A 20,001-nucleotide genomic window follows, 5' to 3' on the forward strand; every position below is an offset into this window, starting at 1 on the left:
GAGACAGAGACAGATGAAGAGAGAGCTTCCACCTGTAGGTTCACTCCACGGAGGCCTGTGGCAGCAAGCACTTGGTTAGGACAAAACTATGGGCCAAGAAGACAATCCAGGTCTCTCAGAGAAGTGGCAGGGACCCCAGGCACAGGAGCCATCACCTACGGCCTTTCAGGATGCCCGTAAGCAGGAAGCTGGCATTGGGAGTGGGAGTGCACTCAGAGCAGCCACTCAGGCGTGGGTGGTGGGTACAGTGTTACAAGCACTGAGCCAAAGGCCTGTTCTAGATTTCAGCCTTTTCTTGCCACAAAATAAACCTATTTTATAATTCCATTTTTGCAAGCTTTTGAAATACCCTCACATCTATATACATGTAATATATGTGGAAATTTATATACTGTTTGAGTATAAATGGATATAGAAGTCTATTTGTGTAGGTTGTCTACAGGTATTTAGTGAGAAAAATAGATATGCATTCGTTTTTAATGTAGACGTTTCCTCTTTGTCATTTTAAAAACATACAAACTCTAATGTTCAAAGTTTTAAGCACAATTCATATTTTGGTAATATATTAGGATGCTAATCAGCAAAAAAAAAAAAAGATTCTGGTAGCGTTTCACAGTTAATTAACCTCTTGTCATGCAGTGCCTTCCAACTGTGCCTTTCTCAGTCTTAAATTTTGTGCTCCTTTTTGATTTATTGTTTTTGCACAGATCTCCTCTTAGTTTATTGAGAAAGGGTACCTGAATAACATGCTTTTCTTCATCTGTATTCCAGAGAAAATATGACTCTTGATTTGGTGAACGAATATTAACTCACTAAATATTGGAAATCCGTTTTAGTGCTCCGGCGGTGATGTTGCTTCTGACTTGATTTGAACAGCTATGTTTTTAAAGCCTTTCTTTATCACTGATCCTCAAAAATTCCATACGGTTATGTCGGTTTCTATTTTCATTTGCGTCTGCATTATCTTTGCCAATAAATATAATGTGTAATCTCATGTTTGGGGCAGAGAAATTGGTTTGCATCAGGGAAACATTTTTTTTTATGATACTTTTCTGAAGATGGCTTCGTTTCTATTTATTCTATTTCTCCTTCTTGGCATTCCAAGTCTATTTCTTCTGAATTTATTTGCCATACATCTCCTGTGTATTGTCACTGTGATCATGTCATCATTACAGAGCTGCAAAGGCAATGCTGATAGAATTTAGGTAGGCTGGCCAAAAACTAAATAAATGAAGTAATGCGTGATGACTATCCTGGAGAGCAGAAACCTTATCTAAAGACAGCAGCTTCAGGCATGGTTCTTGCATAGCGGGGAAGCTGTGATTTGGAACGTCCACACTCCCTTTTCACAGCTGTTTCAATACCAGCTTCTTGCTCACGCACACTGCGGAAGGCAGTACTGACAGCTCTATGGGGTAGGTTCTTGCCATTTGCATGGGAGATAAAGATCGACGTGCCAACTTTAGGCCTTGCCCTGATCCAGGCCCGGCTGTTGGGGACATTTAAGGAGTGAATCAGCCAATGGGAGATCTCTGTCCATGTATCGCTTCTCCTTTTAAGGAAAAAAAAAATCAATACAAAGATGGGAGGGGCTACCTACCGATGACTTAGCATTCAACACTAACAAAATATTATCAGGATTCCATTCTCTCCAGAAAGTGTTAAGTTTTTAAAATGTAATATTCTCCAGCAGGAAACAAAGGATGATCTCACCACTTACCATCGGGATGCTCGTGGTCACACGCAGAATGATCTGTTATATCACTGTCTTTTGTAATGGTTTCATCCTTTGCAGAATCTGAAAGCAAGCAAGCAAAATCTTGAATCAGCAATTTGAACATGGATTTAGGGCAGCTAACACTAACAGGCAAGAACTATGTTTGAAGAAACAAACTTCATTAATTTTTTTTAAAAAGTGTTAAAATACTGAAATGCTTTTTAAGACTACCTACTTATTGGGAAGACAGTTACAGGGAGGAAGACGGGATGGCAGAGGCAGAAGAAGACAGAGAGAAAGAAACTATTCAAGACACAAAAAGGGAGAGAGATCTTCGAGAGAGAGAGAGAGATCTTCCATCTGTTGGCTCACTCCCCAAATGGCTGTAATGGATGGAGCTGGGCTAGTCCTAAGTCAGGAACCATGTGCTTCTTCATGGTCTCCTACTTGGATCAAGGATCCAAGCACTTAGGTCATCTTCCACAGCTTTCCCAGTTCCCCAGGCAGGGAACCGGACCCAAACCTGGTGCCCATGTGGGATGCTAGTGCGGTAATCAGCAGCTCTACTTGTATGCCACAGTGCTAGCCCTACTTGAATTTTTTTTTTAAATCAATAAACAAGTTCTTCTTAAAGCACTACAGCAAGATAAGGGAATATTTCATTTCGATGCTTTTCATGCTTCCTTATTAGTGATTGTTTATACATGGGATAAGTGTTTGGAAAAGTTAGATGTAGTGTTTTGAAATCTTTTGGTCACTAAGTCATTTTCCTCTGGAAGCATACTGATTGAACAAGACTAATGAGGGAAGGCAGGCCTTCTCTGCAACACCGTTCCCTCCCTCATAGTGGACAGGTCAATGTCAAATCAGCACACATTCATCTTTTCCTTTATAAAATGTTCTTTACAAGAAATGACATCTCTATGGTAATTCCATGTCTATGGACTTTGGCAAAACTGGAGTTCCCATTAATTAAAAGTCTCTCTAGAGACTACTTTTTGTTTTTACATATTTGCTTTATTTTTATTTGAAAGGCAGAGTTACAGAAAGAATGAAAGAGTAAGCAGATATAGAGATTCTAAATAGCTGTAATGGCTGGTGTTGGGCTGATCCAAAGCTGGCAGCTGGGAGCTTCTTGTGGTTCTTCCTCAAGGGCACAAAGGCTCGTGTATTTGAGCCATCCTCTGCTGCCTGCTGGGCAATAAGCAGAGCTTCTGAGACACTGCTGACACCATTATAGGATGCTTCCACCATGGGTAGAGTGTTAGCCTACTACCAACAGTGCTGGCTCCTGCAGACTCCTTTCAATGGAAGAAGCAGGTTGAGCCACTGCTTGCGATGTCACAGTGTCTGAGTCCTGACTGCCACTGCACTGATGCAGCTTCCTGCTGACCTTCCTGGGAAACCATCCCATGTTGGCCTGCATGCCTGGCACCTACTCTCCTCAGAGGAGACCCAGATGGAGTTTCTGGCTCCCAGCTTTCACCTTAGTCCAGATCGGGCTGTTACGGCTGTTAGCTGTTTGGGGAGTGAACCAGCAGTTGACAGACATCTCCTTTACTCTCTCTATCACTCCCTTTCTCTTCCTTGTCCTATTTTCCAAATACATACATTATTTAACACGCATACATATTTTTTTTTTTTAAATAAAAACTAAAGGCCTTGGAAGAGCCTACAAATAGGGCAGCAGGAGGACAAATGGGGCCAATTCTAGGCCTTCACTCTTCTTGATAATTGAAAGCCAACGGGAAACAACAACAACTTTCTGCCATCACGGAATTTACCATCTAGTGATATTTTTTAATCTAAAAGGGAGAAAATCCAAAGACTTCTAAAAGCCACACACTAATCTTGTTGGCATGAGGCCCCAAGAGACGTGAAGATGGAAAGATGACACCATTATTCCTTATAAATTGGTTCTCTACTGAGTTTGTGTCTCAACTGAGTGCAAACTCCCTAACACAGCTGAATCAGATGGAATAGAAAATAAATCATTCTTTCACTGTTTCCCCTTGCCTCCTCCTTTCTCCCTCTGTATACTGTCCTCAATACTGCAAAATAACTTTGAATAACATGATTTGTTTGCAAATTTATGGGAAAGTTTATTTCTTAAAACTGCCATCAGCAATGTTTGATGGACAAGTGAGAAACCTGGGTAGTTAACATACGATTCAAAATTAATGATCAGTGAAGCAAGTGTGTGCACCCGAAGTGTGTGGTTTTAATTAACTGCAAACATTTTTTCCCCAAGGCAAATGTTTAATTATCTGCACTGCTTCTTATTTTTTTTCTGAAACAGACAACAAATTTAAAAGTCCACATTTTGAAGCAAAACTGAGCAAGGATACATTTTCCAAAATATTATTTCATTTATGTCAAATTATTTTAAATCAGATCCCATTAAACTATGCCACTTTAGGGGTAACTGTTTAGCCTAGCAGTTGAGACGCAAATGTTTGCATCTCCCATGGGAGTACACAGCTTTGAGTCCTGGTTCAATATTCTGCTCATGTAGATCCCGGGAAGCAGGCTTAGGGTCTACCATGTTACCTGAGAGACTCAGACCGCATGCTAGGTTCTTGGTCCCAGCCCTGGCCCAGACCTGGCCAATGTGGGCATTTGGGGTGTGAACAGACATATTGGATGCCTCTCTGCCCCTTTCTCTGTCTCTGTCTCTCTGTCTCTGTCTGTCTCTCTTTCTCTCTATATATATGTGTGTATGTGTGTGTGTGTGTGTATGTATCTTTGTGTGTGTATAAATGTATACAAATGTGTACAAATACAGGATACGTAAGTATACATATGTATAGATCTGTCTTTTAAATTTAGGAGCTAATGTTGAATTAAAAAAATAACTTTAGACTGCTTTTATTCATAATAATATTGAAAATAGCTATTGGCACATATATGTTCCATTTAAGCTTTATACATTCTTACCTATGATGTTTACTACATTTTATTGAAGTTGCCATCTGCACAGTTATTTACTGCTGACAATGTACTATAACACATGATCAACTATAGGATGCATCCTTACTTTTGAAATAGAATTCATGACAGTATGTATCTCTTTAATAGGCTAAGTGAGCATATTCTCTGAGTGTGCATTTTTTTTAAACACCATGACAGGGTTCTCATATCAACAAACTCACAAACTGCCTCTTTGGTAGAAATGATTCTACTTTCATATTCAATGATATAATAGGGTAAGAAGCATAACCTATGACAGAATTAAAAAACAACAAGGTAGTTATGCATGACTGTTTCCATGGCAGATCTATCTGGATTTCTGGTCTCTCAATTTTCACGAGATGGGATTGAATTAGGCATGTTTTAGATAATGGGTCATAATGCATGACACTCAGTTTTGAGCTGGAAATGAAACTGTGGTTTTTATTTTTGAGGTTTTGTAAGCTGCAGCATATATGAGGGTATTTCACAAAGCTTGTGGAAGAGGCTGGCACTGTGGCATTCTGGGTGATGCCTGTGTGAAGTTAGCATCACATGTTCAGTTCAAGACTTGCTACTTGGTTTCTGACTTCTCTCCCCACCAGTGTGCCTAGGAAGCAACACACACTGGCTCTGCCACCTCAATTGGAGGCCCAGATGGAATTGTAGGTTACTGGCTTCAGCCTGGCTCAGCTTCAATCATTGTGACCATTCGGGGATGAACCAGTGAATGCAAGATCTCTCTCTCTCTCTGTAGATCCCTGTCTCTCTCATTCTGCCTTTGAAATAGATAAAACATCCATAGATAAATTGAATTTGGAGATAAGTTTAGATTAGCACAAAATATTTTGAAATCCATGTATCATTTTTTCATGATATTCATGTCTGAACATTTTGAAGATCTTCTATACGCATGGATTTAAAATTTCTGTGTGGCAAGTCAGTATCTTTTAGTTCCATTTATATAAACTTTTACAAGTAGCTTCTTATGGCTATGAAGTCACTATTCATAACAAGGGAGACAGAAAACCTCCATTTAACGATCTGAATGTTGGTGTGCCCATGAGTCACAGGCTGAAATCCCAACCCCGAAGGTGGTGGCATGGGGAGGGGCCTCTGAGAGGCATCAAGATCATGAGAGTAGAGCCTTGCTGGGTGGGGTTAGTGCCCTTCCACAGGAGGCCTGAACGAGCACTCTCACCTCTTTGTCCATGTGAGGAGACATGGTGTACAACAGAAGTTCAAGACGTTTATGGAAAATGGGATTAAAACATAAGCTGAGAAAAATCAGGTCCATGTATAATTTTTTAAACTAATAAGCATGTTCCATTAATGTTCTGAATATCCCTCACGTGAACCTGAAAGTCGGTACACAGAATTTGCTGGTCCTTTGATCTTGAACTTCACAGTCTCAAGAACTCTGGGAAATCACTTTCTGTCTGTGTTGATGATATTTTGTTACATACACCCAGGCTAAGACACCAGTGTTTATGGTTACTAAAAGAGCTTGCTGTTTCTAGGCAAGTCCTTAAACTACCGTGAAAACTATATTTGTATATATGCAATTCTACAACACCATAGAATTGCATTTTATTTAATTCAGAAAGCAATGCTCAAAAATGCCAAAGAGTTTTCATTTAGTTCTGAGATTCAGTCAATGTTATTTTAATAGCAGAGAACAGGACTTAAATGTAGAGTCTGACTATCAACATCTTAAGGTCAATGTCATATTTAAAGAATCTTTTTTCAAATGCAAATATTAAATTAGATATTCAAGCCAGAGGTCTATAGATAGATATGCTTTTAAGATGAACAAGAATAAAAGAGAAACACTTTCATTAATTAAAGAATCTTCATTTAAAAAGTTGAAAAAGGTTTAAAAGAATATTTAAAGTGGATTAAAATAAATTGAAAAGTCTTATAAAACAGAATTCTCAAAGTAGGTCATTTTTAATGTAGTCAGTTACATCTATGTGTATCAAATAGTCCACATATGGATTTAAGCTTTGAGATTATTGAAATTTTTCTAAACATATCTAAACTATAAATCAAATAACTACTATCTATTTCTAAAATGTCCTTTTGGGACAAATTTCTTAAACAAAATGTTCTTTTACAAAAGTTGCTTAGGAAATCCTTGAATATATACAAGGAATTCCTGAAACCTCTGGAATGCTATGCAACTCCACGCATATCTGTACATGATTATATCTCTGAGAGGTGATGATTTCTCTTCCATTCTCTGAGATTCATGACCCAGGAAATGGTAAAAAAAAAAAAAACCCACTATAATAACGTGTATCCAAACACATGTGATGCTGTCATTTTACGGAAGATTTTTGGAACCATTTCTGAAGAACCAGTTATTGAGATTGATGGCTACTCCGTAACAATGACAACCAATCTTAGATCTTTAAGGGGGATTTTCTTTGAAGACACAGACAAAAAAATCGTAACAGGGATGTTCTTAAGCAATGAGCAGAGCAATCTGGCTGGGAAACAACACTTTGCCTTATAGCTGAAAGTAAAGCATGGAACAGGATGAAGTTTTAAGCCCGAGGTACCCAAAAGGTAAGAGAGGCAGCTCCTGAATACTGTGGCAGCAGCTGGCCATTGTGGCAGGGGCATCCTAACGGATCTGAATGAAGTAATTGCTACACACAGAGATCTACACACTAGATTTTCTTTCTCTGTCACATGTAAATATCTACTAATCAGTACCAGAGCTCTTTGCAACAGTTGCACAGAAACACAATCCCCTGGATTTCCTTTGATTCCTGTAAACTGATTTGATTATGCCATACAAAATTTATTTAGCCTGGCCTGCTTGTTTGAATCTCTGGCTTCTTACATGAGACAACTGGGACAAAGCATTTTTTTTTTTACCCTCCATTTAAGCAGTGTTTATATGTAACAGAGTTTGTACAGTCAATTCTGCCATCAATGAAACTCTGCAGTGCCTATTTCTTCCTACAGGAAAACCATGCCCTGCGGTACAGCCTCTGAGTACTCAGATGCTGGGAATCTGAACTGTGCTTGGTCCCAGCAAGGTTGGGTGTACAAGGATGAACTATATTTACTTGAGAGGTAAGCTAGGTCTACAGACAGGGCATGGCTTTGGGTTTCAGGAAGCCCAGCTGAGCTATGGTTGATCATTTGTCTTCATTATGCTTTCATTAACCCCACATTAAAAGGTGGTCAATTATTCCCAGGGTTATGGAGTGGAGGTACTAACAGTCTTTGAGGCATGGCTGGGAAAAGCTACTATCACGGACAAGTAACTTGGCTTCTATTAGACAATCTATCCCAAGTTCCTGTTAACCTAGGTGAAAATGGCTAGTTCTTTCCTGCACTGGAGTTGATATTATTCTGTAGGCTGTTATTGAATTATGAGCAAATAAGAGAATCGATGATCATGGTAGGATGAATACCCATCGGGCTTGTGATTCAAAATTTGGAACTGCTGGTTTCATGATGGTGGGGAGGACCATTTGCGTGTCCCTTTCCCAGTGTTAGCACCTAGGAATGGAAGGCATTCAACCATATGATCTAAGAAAAACCTTACCGAGAAAATCTACCAAAAGATTTTGGTATTCTTTGCTCAGACAATGGTTCTTTGTAAATATTCCTGCTGTCCCTTCTTATCCACCTATCCAAATAGGACAGCTCACCCTGAGATATGCATGGTCTGGGTATGGAACCAAGGCGGGAAGTGCCACCAGGGCCACTGGATATCTTTCACTCAGCGACCCAACAAAGAATCATCACGGAGTAAAATGGAACAGCTGGAAGGGAAGCCGGGTTGGACCACGATGAAAAAGAGAAATGCTTAATTAGCCTTTCCATCAACTTAATTTTTCCCCGTTGGCAGTGTAAACAAAGCAAATCTGCTCTTTCTTTTGCTTGTCTGTGTATCAGCTGTTTCAGTATCCTTGACCCTCTACTCCTGATTTTTATTTTTTTCTGACCTTGCCTCTTTTTCCCTTCAAATCTTTCAGAACAGGCTCTCTTGACCCCTTTATTTGAAGAAAAAAAAAAAAAAGTCTGACCAGGCCATATAGGCATTTAAAATAACTGCAGTTCTAAATATAAAAACCACTGGAATTCTGTTAAACATCTCATCTTTGTTATAAAACACAGTGTACAACAAAGGATATCTGGTTAATAACAATGTGCTCTATATAGCTGTCCCTGCTTGCCTTTAGAGGATTTGCCCCTGGATCCTCTGTGAATGCTGAGAGCAACATATGCTCAAGTCTCTTACATAAAATAGGGGAAGTATTTGCATCTAACCTACATACAAACCTCCTGTATACTTTAAATCACTTCCAGATCGCTTGTGGCAATTAAGGCAACATAACTCTCAAGTAAACACTGGTTATACTGATTTATTTAAAGACTCACAAGAAGAAGTCCACGAGAAGAAATGTAAGTCCAGATAATATTTTTTCCAATTTTTTTTAACAACGTTGGCTGAATTCATGAATGGGGGAACCCTCCAACTGGGAGGTCCAAATGTGCTTGAATGCTGCTAGGCGAGTAGATTTCTAGTTTTACTGCCCAACGTAATAAGTGTATAAGGTGATGTGCATATTAGTCACTAGAATTACCCATTCCACAATACATACACATCAGGGTTATTCAAAAACGCACGGGAAAACATGTATTCTTGGAAAAGCTATACATGGGTATCAACCCTTATGTGACACATATAAACACCTCTTCAGCTTTTTAAAAAATATCTTCATTTTTAAAGTTTGGAAGTCTGAAACACAGAGAGATGACAGAGATATCCAGATAAAGAGATCTTCCATCTTCTGCTTCCCTCCCAAGTGTCCACAACCTCCAGGGCTGGACCATGCCTTAGCCTGATTTCAGGATGGGTTTCCTATGTGGGCGACAGAGACCCAAGGACATGAGCCCTCACCATTGGGTGCTGCCTCCCAGGAGACCTGCTAGATTAAGAAGCTGAAACAGCAAGCAGACATAGAACCACAGCCAAGGCACCTTGCTTGAGTCGAGATGCGGACATCCCAATCACCTGTAGCAATTACCTGTTGCCCAAAAACATGTTCAATTTCTCTGTGAGTCTGTTGAAGCACTGTAATGGTACATATTGTATGTGTGTGTGTAGGTATTTTTCCTTACACTTTGGTTTCATTTGATCTGTTAACAAAAGGTGGTAGCGCCTTTGCTACGCAGAGGTCTTTTCCTGTAGGAGAAACCAGCACAGCTTTTGCGGCCCTCACAAGCAGTGTCACAGCCTGACAGCAGGTCGCTACTTAGCATGACTTAGTTTGTTGCTTACAAGAATTTGAGGCAGTAGGCAGAGTCTGGCTCTCCTGGCTCTCTGCCAGACACTCGAGTGTGGTTGGGAAGCCAGGGCCTTCTGGTTGCTAAGATCTCAGGATTTCAAAGATGAAGTCTGCAAGGATTGTGTTATAACATAGCCTGTTGGAGCATAACTTGTCATTTCCCGTTAAATGATAAAAAGAAAAATTTTGTACTTTTTTTTTTTTGGAGAGTGACTAATTCTACATAAGTTTCAAAGATGTGGCTAAGCTGTCCTTAGCACCTGTTTGTTTTTCATACCTTGCAGTCCAGCAGGCTGACAAAAAAAAAAAAAAAAAGACCTTGATCACAAGGCTTGGCATGTACTCACTTTTCTTTTGTCCATTTTTCCTCAACTTTCCCCCAAGCCATTGCATGCCATTGAAAACATACAGGAGGATGCGCAGTAGTTCATGAGGTAGTAAGTCTACCACAATCTAATACAGTTTTTATTGTCAAACAATCCTATTAAATCTCATTTTCGACTACTCGGAAAGAATTGCACACTGTTGCAGTGGAGGTCTGGAGGCTGAATTCATTGTTCTCCTCTTACTCCTCTTATCCCTCCCTCAGCTCTGAATTGCACAGAAGCTGAATGTCCCTGGAGCTAGAGGAACAAGAATTTAAACAGCCATGTTTGCAGCAGACATGCCTGACCCAGGTCCAGCTGGAAAGCTTGCAGCAGACATGCCTGGCCCATGTCCACCCAGATGACCTGGGACTGTAGCTAGTGATTTCAGTTGCTGAGCTGTTCTCTGATGCTCTGGCTCTAGGGCATTCCTGCCTGGGATAGGCAAGTCCAGAAGTCCTCAGGAGTTATTCTTAGTTCTCAAAAAGGATTCGGGAGATAAACAATGTGGTTTCCTCACCCAGCAGGGACACAGTTCCAAATGCGTTCTCTATGTCTCTTGGAGTAATGGGATCCCAGTTCCCACAGAAGTATCCACCTCATCAATACCCCCTACTGACTATTGCTCCTTTCCTATCCCCCTTTCTCACTGCTTCACCCATTCTTCCTGGGACCACCTTCCAAGGATTTCCTTTGCACACTCTCTTTGTGTCAAGATTTATTTGGGGTGTGGGTGAGTCCAAATCCAAGACAGTACTGAAATGCTCAAACCATGCATATTGACATAGACTCTGTTCCTCTCTTACAGACTTTTCCCTTTAGCCAAGGAACGGGGAAGAGCACCAGCCACCTAATTAGAAAATGCTGGGAGAAGATGTTTCTAGGCTTGGCACCACGTACCCTGACAATTGGACCTCAGATAACTGGAGTGAGACATGCTCTGTGCAACTAACATAGATGCGACAAGAGCCATCAAGGCAGTCTGACACAGGAAGAGAAAGATTCCAGCCACCAGGAGACATACAACAAGGAGACGATAACGAAATTAAGTGGCTCCTCCTGTGGATGACACTGGAGGTTGTAGAGTCTCCAATGAGCTCCTTACACAGCAGTTGCCCCCTGCTTAATCCACCTCTTGGTCCTCATTGCCTGATTTTCTTACCAACTCGATGCACATTGCTTTCGGGTAACTTGCATGGGTTTCACTTTATTGTTCATTGAAGTTTTATTATTTCATTTTAATCTGTCTTTCTACATATGTTTAAGACATTTATAAAGGTTTTTTGTGGTTATACAGCAAGGTGGAGGTATCCACTATGGGGAGAGGGGTATGGGAGGGGTGGGGGGAATCCCCAGTGCCTATAAAACTGTATCACATAATACAATGTTAATAACAATAAAAAAAAATGAAATTCTGCTTTAAAAAAACTAGATCCAAGTTTAGACACATTTTAAAGCTTGTACACAGTTTGAAAAAGTACCAGACCAACAAACTCAGAGAAAGTTAAAGAGCAGATCAGTTGGTCATGCAGAATAAAATAAGTTCAACAAATTTCATTTTCAGATGACCATAATGGTAGAAAAAAATCAAGTTATTATAGGAAATAAAGTGTGCTTAAATGTTTTTTAGATAAGAACAAAGTTTCAGTTCATAAGCTGAGAAAAGCATATTAAAGTACTATAAGATGCTACGAGGGTCTTGATTTTATCTCAGTTTGCAACTATTTCAGGGTTGGTTTAAATGGGTCTTACAACTGAACTGGTCTGCTTGGGATGTTGTCAAAAAACACTTTGGATTTGATGACTTCAGCAGTTCACATTTCCTCCTCAGTAAATGCTCTGGAGAACGGGGGACAAGCATTAAGGTTCTAGACATTATGGCTTCCTTGGGAGAGCGCACACTCTGGCTTGAGGATGTTCACCTTGATGTTGGGAATCTCACAAAGCACCTTCTTGTGTGTGTGTGTGTGTGTGTGTGTGTGTGTGTGTGTGTTCGGCCTTCTTACGTGAGCATCAAACCCACCATGGGGGTCTCATCTGACCAGAACCACCTAACAAAGGTCCCATCTCCAAATACTGTTGCACAGAATCAGGTGCGAATGTGAGGGAGGACACTTTTTGTTCATAATATTAACATCCATTTGTGTGTGAGGGCTGAGTGAATGAGAGCTTTCAAAAATGTACTGCTGGGTACACTGCAGTCCTCACTTTGCACACACCGGGATCCCATATGGGTGCTGGTTTTAATCCCAGCGGCCCTGCTTCCCATTTAGCTGCCTGATTGTGGCCTGGGAGACCAGTGGAGGACAGCCCAAAGCGTTGGGACCACACACTGGCATCCGGAAGAGGCTCCTGGCTTTGGATTGACTCAGCTCTGCCACTGCAGCAGACTCTTGGTGAGTAAATCACCAGACAGAAGATCTTTCTCTCTCTCTTCCTCCCTGTATATCTGACTTTCCAATAAGAATGGATAAATCTTAAAAAAAAAAAGAAAAGAAAAGAAAATGTGCTTCTCAAGCTGATATCTCTGCTGCACATTGGAGCAGAATCTCAATACAGATTTAGAGATGGACTTGTTCTATATTATGAGCTTTCCCTGCTTTCCTCTTCTAGTTCTCTGGGATCCCATTTTCATTGATTTTTAAACTGCACCAAGTAGTTAGTATTTGTTCAACTTGGATAGATAACGTAGAGATAAGTGGGTCTTGAGTGACAGTCAACACATTTAATTGGCATTGGTATTGACCCAATTCTTAGAATGAACTAGAATGAACATGTCTCCCATACTGGAGGAAAGTCTTGGATGGGTGACAGTGAGGATTACCTGCTAAGAGGAGAGGTAAATTATTGCTTGTTAAAAACTGAAGCTGTATCTTGACATTAAAAATAATTTGCAGCAGAGTATCAGTTGTACTAACATATTATCAGTTCTTTTAGCAGAAAAATGCATTAATGAATTTTTCCAGAAGGAGAGTAGTTTGTTAACCAACACTTGCTGTATTTTTAATATGGATGGAATGAATGAATGGTTACCCCGAGAGTCCACATTGCATAGTCTAAATGATTCTCAAGAAGACACGTTTGTGATCACCTCTTGTTCTGTTGTCTTTACCTAATATAGCATCATTGCAATGGAATCAGTAGGATCTTTAGGTTGGTAATGGTTCTCTGTCTGGAACTCTACATGTCTCTATGATCAACATCAATTCCCTTCCCTGTCCTGATGTGTGACTGCCTACCTTAGCAGGTAAAGCTAACAATGACCATGTTGTAGCCACCCAGCCCACTCAGTCCCCAGGGCAGCACTTGCTTTTGGTAAATTGCAACTCATCTTTGGGGGATTTTTGTAGAAGTTCTTGGAAGGATCCCACATGAAGTTGTTGAGGGTAAGCCCTTAACCAATTGCTAGCACTTGATGCGAAAGCAGCTGAGAACAATGGAAGGAGGGCATGGAGGAGTGACCAAGAAGGAGCAAAAGACCTCAACTAAACAGAGAAAACAGGAGAGAACATCCCGAAAATGTGTTTTTATCCTCCAATCTGGAGAATTATTCACTGGGGCCACTTAAGAGGGAAATTTCTACTCTTTATTTGGTGTGTGGGGGTGGGGAGGAAGAGCCCTCTTTATGTCACTATGAGACAGCACTTGCGAATGAAGTTGCTTGTTATTTATCTTACTAAATAACATTACTTAAAAATTTGTGCCCATATCTTTTGCAAAACAAACAAACAAAACACCAGCCCTTTAGTTCTTAGCTTCTCATTGCATACAAGCATACAGAAGTAAAAGTGCAAATTCCTAAGTAGATTACTTAATGACTTATCAAAAACTGAATCTGGATAAACAGGACCAGTTCAAAAACATGAATGTCTAGCACCCTGGGAACTCCCCTTTGTCCTACCTTCTGTGTCCTTCTCTCACTCCCCATTTCAATACAAAAGCATTTATCAGTCTTGGAATGTGACGTAAACCGAGCTATTCAAAGTATGTGCTCTCTGATCACCTGTTTTCCACACCAAGTGAAATTCCTTCACATCCTTGCACATAAAAATGAATTTTATTGTGTTATAAAGGTTAGTCATGTAAATAAAATTTTTGAGAAATATTTCAAGGGTAAAACTGTTCAGTTTCATTTTCTTTTTTCTTTAAGAGGGAGAGAGAGAGAGAAATAGTGGAGGGCCGAGGGAGAGGAGTCTCCCAGATCCCATTTATTACTTCACTCTCCAAATGCCTGTGACAGCTAGGACTGGGGTCTAGGTGAAGCCAGGAGCATGCAACTGCATCCTCCTCTGTCACAAGGGTGGCAAGAACCCAAGCACTTAAGCCATCAATACAGCTTCTTAGATACCACAGTAGCAGGGAAATTCAGCATCTAGATACAAATTTTGAGCCTAAATGTTCTGATTTAGGACATGAGAATCTTAATTGGTGCCTTAATCTGTAAACCAAATGCCAACTCTTGAAAAAAACTTTTAAACAGCAAATATCCATTGATCTCTCATACTCTGCCTAGAATGTATTATTTCATTGCTATGATAGTTCTTAAATATTAGCATGTATTGGGATCTCCTGAAGAAGTCTTAACATGCAGAACTTGGATCTTTTCAGATGCCCTATGTCTTGAGTGCGTGTCTAACAAGTTCAGGTGCTATGATTTAGATATGATTTGCCCCCAATGATTCATGTGATGCTAGCTTGGTCCTGACTGTAACGATGTTGGAAGATAGAGGGAACATTAAGTGATACTTAGATCACATGACTCCTCTTTCATGAACGGATTAATGCAGTTCCTGGAAGTGTAGGTGGGAGCACTCTAGTGGATCGGTTAGTATCATGGGAGTTTGGGTTCTTTGCTTTGCTTCTTGCTGCTCTCACACATGCTTCTCTTCCTCATGCACCTGCTCCCCCCCCCTTTTTTTTTTATTGTGCATAGTACAGTTTAAGACTCTCAGCACAAGTCAAGGAAATGCTGCTGCCGCCCGCCTGGACCTTCCTGCCTCCACAATGATAAGCTCTTTCCTTTATAAACCACCTTGTCTCAGGTATTATGGTAATGCAAAAAGGACTAAAACAGCAGATGCTGCCCAAGTTGCTGCTCTGGAAGCCACTTTTGGTGAACTACTGCCTTAAAATATTCAGAACTTTGTTACACACAGTCTATCTGTAGCATTGATTTCCTGCATCTAATCTATATTTCCTTAAAGTAAGGTATTTTGAGAACAATCTGTATATAGAGTCCACAGATTTGCTATTGCAAGGAGATTGGCACCTCATCAGTGGAGAGGAAGGATGCAGAGCTGTGTGAGTGCCTGAATTTGCGATTTCCATAGGATGTGAAGATGTGAGTCATTTTCAGAGCATCCCTTTCTTAGCATCAAGTATATTGCATCTTAGTGTTGAAAACTCTGAAAGCTATTGCAGCTTGGCTTATATCCAGACAAAAACATGCTCAAGGTTCAAACAGGGTCCATGTTGTACCATTACTGATTACATCAAATCCTACAGGCAAGAGCTCCTGACAGTAAAAGCTTAAAGGGTGGATGTGATAGACCATCCATCTAGCATATGTTCCTCAAACATTCTAGACATTGTCCAATTTGTTAGCCATTAGCCACAGTTGCCTGGTGTGGTTGGAAGGAGGAAGGAGGAGGGTCTTAATGATATGCCTTTTAAGTGTAACATCCACCCTAGGCTTCACACTTTTAGCTCTTGCACATGCATACACTTGCACACACATTGCCATACAGAGAAAATGAATGTAAAATATCTCCTCAATGGTTATTACACAGATCATAATTGAAAATATATTTTTTACATATTATAGCCCAATAAGTCTGTTTATAATTCTTTTTTTCTTAACATGGGTTTTAGAAAGTTTTAATTTATAGATGTAGCTTCCACCTGGGGTTCACATTTATTTCTGTGACAGAAAGGATTATTTCAGAGAATTTTGTATTAACCTGTTTTATACAATTAATTAAAATCACTCATTTGGATACTCAACTTTTGAAGATGGCAAATTATAGCTTGGATCATCAATTTAGCAACTAGAAAATATAATTTGGCTTAATGGTGAAATGTCTAGAAAGGATGACAAGAATGGCTGGGAAAGAGTCCAAAGAGTCATGATTAGAGAAGATGCTCTGAGATAGAATTAGAGGAAGGAAGTGAACGATACGTCTGTAACAGCCACTACACTATAAAACTGTTTGCACCAAATAATATTCAATGGCTGGATACTATACCGTATTTATTTACTTGTTATTTGAAGGGCAGAGTTAGAGAGAGGAAAGAATATGGTGGGTGGCAGACAGAGACTGGGAGAGACAGAGAAAGACAGAGAGAAAGAGACAGAGGGAATCTCTTTTCGCTTCATGGATGGCCACAAGGCTTGGAGCTAAACCGGTCCAAAGCCAGGAGCCAGAAGCTTCTTCCAGCTTCCTATATGGGTACAAGGGCCCAAGGACTTGAGACATCCTTCTGGGCCATAAGCAGGGAGCTGGATCGAAAGTGGAACAGCCAGGACACAAACCATCATGCATTTGGGAAGATGGCACTACAGATGTAGGCTTAGCCTACTACCCCATGGTACTGCACTGGCCCCTTCCAAAAAGCTATTTCATCCTAGTTGAAAATCAGAGATGGAGGAAGACATATATAGAGGGGCATAGAAAAAAGAGCAAACCTAGAACGAGCTCCCATCTCCTAGTTCATTTTCTCCAAATGAACAAATGGGAACAGCTGAAGCTGCAGAAGGCAGCTCAGTCGGGCGGCCAGGACCTGGTCACTAGGGGCATCACCACTGCCTCCTGGCGTCTACAGTGGCAGAAAGCTCAAGTCAGGAGCCAGAGGTGGGAGATGCAGTGCTGACACTCCAGTGTGACATCAGACTGCCCTAACTGCTGTCTTAACTTGTAGGACAAACTCTTGACCTCCGATGGTTGAAGACTTTTGCCTATATTGATTAGACTAAAATTCTTAATTTGGCATTCACAGTTCTCCATATTCAGGAATCTATTTCAGCGATTGAACAATGCATGGGTGAAGGATTTGTCAAGCAAGCCAAGTGGGTTAATTTGCTGCACTTAAATTGGGGTTTTTGATGTCCTACTCTAACTTTTCATAATGTTCTTCTTCCTAACTAAAAGGGGCTTACATTTCCACATATTTCATATCCTAGACTGTATCTCGCATTTTTTTTTGCCCACATTTCACAGCAAACCCCAAATCACAAATGTTCCTCAACCCCAAATTCCTTCAGAATCTCTTGGTGTTGACACTGTTTCTTGGCCTTGGGTTATGCTCTATCTGGTTTTTTAGCTGTCTTTCATCTTATACATCTGGTCACAGGCCGGTTGCATTATTTGTCCTTGCTTCAATTTCTTTGTCTCTCAATTGTGACAATCATTATAGACACATATAATAATATATGTGTTTATACATATGTTAGCCATATATCTATGTGTTATATATAACATAATAATATAATCATAGACACACATAATGTGATACATACACAGATGATATATACTCATTTACACATGCTAGGATATATGTATATATGATATATAAATATAAAAGTGTTCTTTTTGAAATGCATATTATTTCTTCATATGTACATATGAAGAGAGTGTTATCTTTGTAACATACGTTTGTGTACCTCATTTTTTGTGTACATTATACATTTCTTGAAGGGCAATAACTATATAATCTTCTTTATGCAACATAATAAATTACATATAGTTAAGCATCACTGCATGTGTGTTCGCCTTTTTTTAGTGAATAACAATATATTTCAACTGTGCCTTCTTTCTGTAAGTTAGACGCTGTGTTAATCACTAGGGATAAAAAGAGGATCAACACAGATGTTACCTCTCTTCCCATGAAACTTAAGCTAGAGTTGGTAGAGACAGTCATAAGGAAAGGTATGTAAAGAAGAAAATGACAATAGTTAGAGACAGCAGTATGTCATGAAGCAACAAACAGGGGATTGGGATAGACCAAGTTTAGAGTAGCTGAACTCTACCTGGAAAGATGACCAGAGGTAGGCATTTAGCTTAACAGTTCAGGTGCCCCCAATCCAGATTAGAGTGCCTGGCTCCACCTCCTAACTCTGGATCATGACTCGTACTAATGCAGGGCCTGGGAGGCAGTTTTGACAGCTCGAGTGATTGACTTCCTGCCAACCACGGAGCAGAGCTTAATTGAGTTCCTCATTCCTGGCTCTGCATTGGTCTAGCCCTGGCTGTTTGGGTAGTAAACCAATGAATGGGAATGAGAGAGAGAGAGAGAGAGAGAGAGAGAGAGAGAGAAGCAGTGGTAATGCTCCAAGTGAATAGGTAAGAGAGTAGAAGGCAAAGATTCTACACTATGAAAGGAAGGAAGTGATATGAGATAAGCCTTGAGAAGCACGAAGAATGCAGTGTCATGATTCACCCTTATAACTGTTTGCATTTCACTTTGAAGCAAGTGTTATAGAATTCAAGAAGCAATGTGTTGTTATCTGTTTACTTTCTTTAGGAAATAGGCCTTAAGAACTGGAACCTTTTATTTAACTTACAAGATGAAATCATAGACAAATATGACCATGAACTTTGACCTATGCATGTTTAGTAGACTTATATATAGTTCAAGCATACGTATATGACCTTGGAGTCATTGAACTACGTTTAATTCATGAATGTGTGGAAACCCAATACTAGATATCGAGTAAGATATTTACCAGTAGGGCAAAGGCTGAGAACATTCCTAAATCAGAGTTCTGTCTGAACATGTGTCATGAATCACTCCCACTTACTAGCTTACACATCATGATGTATTCATGGTATGTATCACTCTTGAAATACATCATATGTTATGATGCATTCCCGTTTATTAGCTTGCATAATGACCTTTGGCTTTAGCGTCTCTTTTGAAGGAACTGCTTCAAATATGATTGTGGAATAAGGAAAGATATAAATAATAGCATGTCAAATTACAGAGTAAATCTGCTATGAAACACAAGGCATGAAAAATCTACACATGTCATTTAGTTCTACACATCACTGACTTAAGAAACAACAGATAACTTGAAATACACTATTGCCTTGAAAAGAGAAATGTGAAGAAATCAGTTAATTACTACTTAATTTTTCTTTGCTGGAGTAGTTGAAATTCAGCAAAGCTGTAATGTGCATGCTTGTGTGTGTGTCTTGTCATTGTTTCCTAATGTAAGGTGTACAGGAACTACCCATAAGATGGCTTTGGCAAAATGTCTCGTCTGTTGTTTTATAAATTTAATATGTTTATTTTTAATTTTAGAAATTTTAACATTTTGCTTCATTCACTTTATATGTAGATGCTGTAGCCCCCAATATATTTGAGTGTTCTTGGGCAAGTTGCCCAACTTACATCATAGTTGCCACATTTGTAACAGTAGGGAAATGATACCCACTTCCAGAATATATTGGGCAGTTATCTGTCCCAGCAAATCCACTTCCCTCCTGTTACTCACACAGGAAGGAGTAGCACACAGACTCAAAAATTGCCTCCTTATATCCGCGTCGGATCATGTGACCATATGACTGATTTTAGGCTGATAGAAGGTTACTACATGTGACAGTTGCCACTTTCAGGTGCACTTGCTGTGCAAACTTTTTTTTTCTTTCGTGTTTAC

General features: G+C 39.9%; 1 protein-coding gene across 1 annotated transcript in view; it reads right to left on the reverse strand.

Moving 5' to 3' along the window:
* The window catches only part of MACROD2 (mono-ADP ribosylhydrolase 2), a 1,602,185-nt gene that overhangs the window by 56,588 nt on the left and 1,525,596 nt on the right, over nucleotides 1–20,001 (reverse strand). The window contains exon 13 of the mRNA XM_040981268.1: nucleotides 1,721–1,798. Within this exon, the coding sequence (XP_040837202.1) occupies nucleotides 1,721–1,798 (78 nt within the window). The remainder of the gene's footprint in view (nucleotides 1–1,720; nucleotides 1,799–20,001) is intronic.

The sequence above is a fragment of the Ochotona curzoniae genome, unplaced genomic scaffold (genome assembly GCF_017591425.1).
Source record: "Ochotona curzoniae isolate NIBS_2020 unplaced genomic scaffold, NIBS_Ocur_1.0 contig_3520, whole genome shotgun sequence".
Classification (NCBI taxonomy): domain Eukaryota; kingdom Metazoa; phylum Chordata; class Mammalia; order Lagomorpha; family Ochotonidae; genus Ochotona; species Ochotona curzoniae.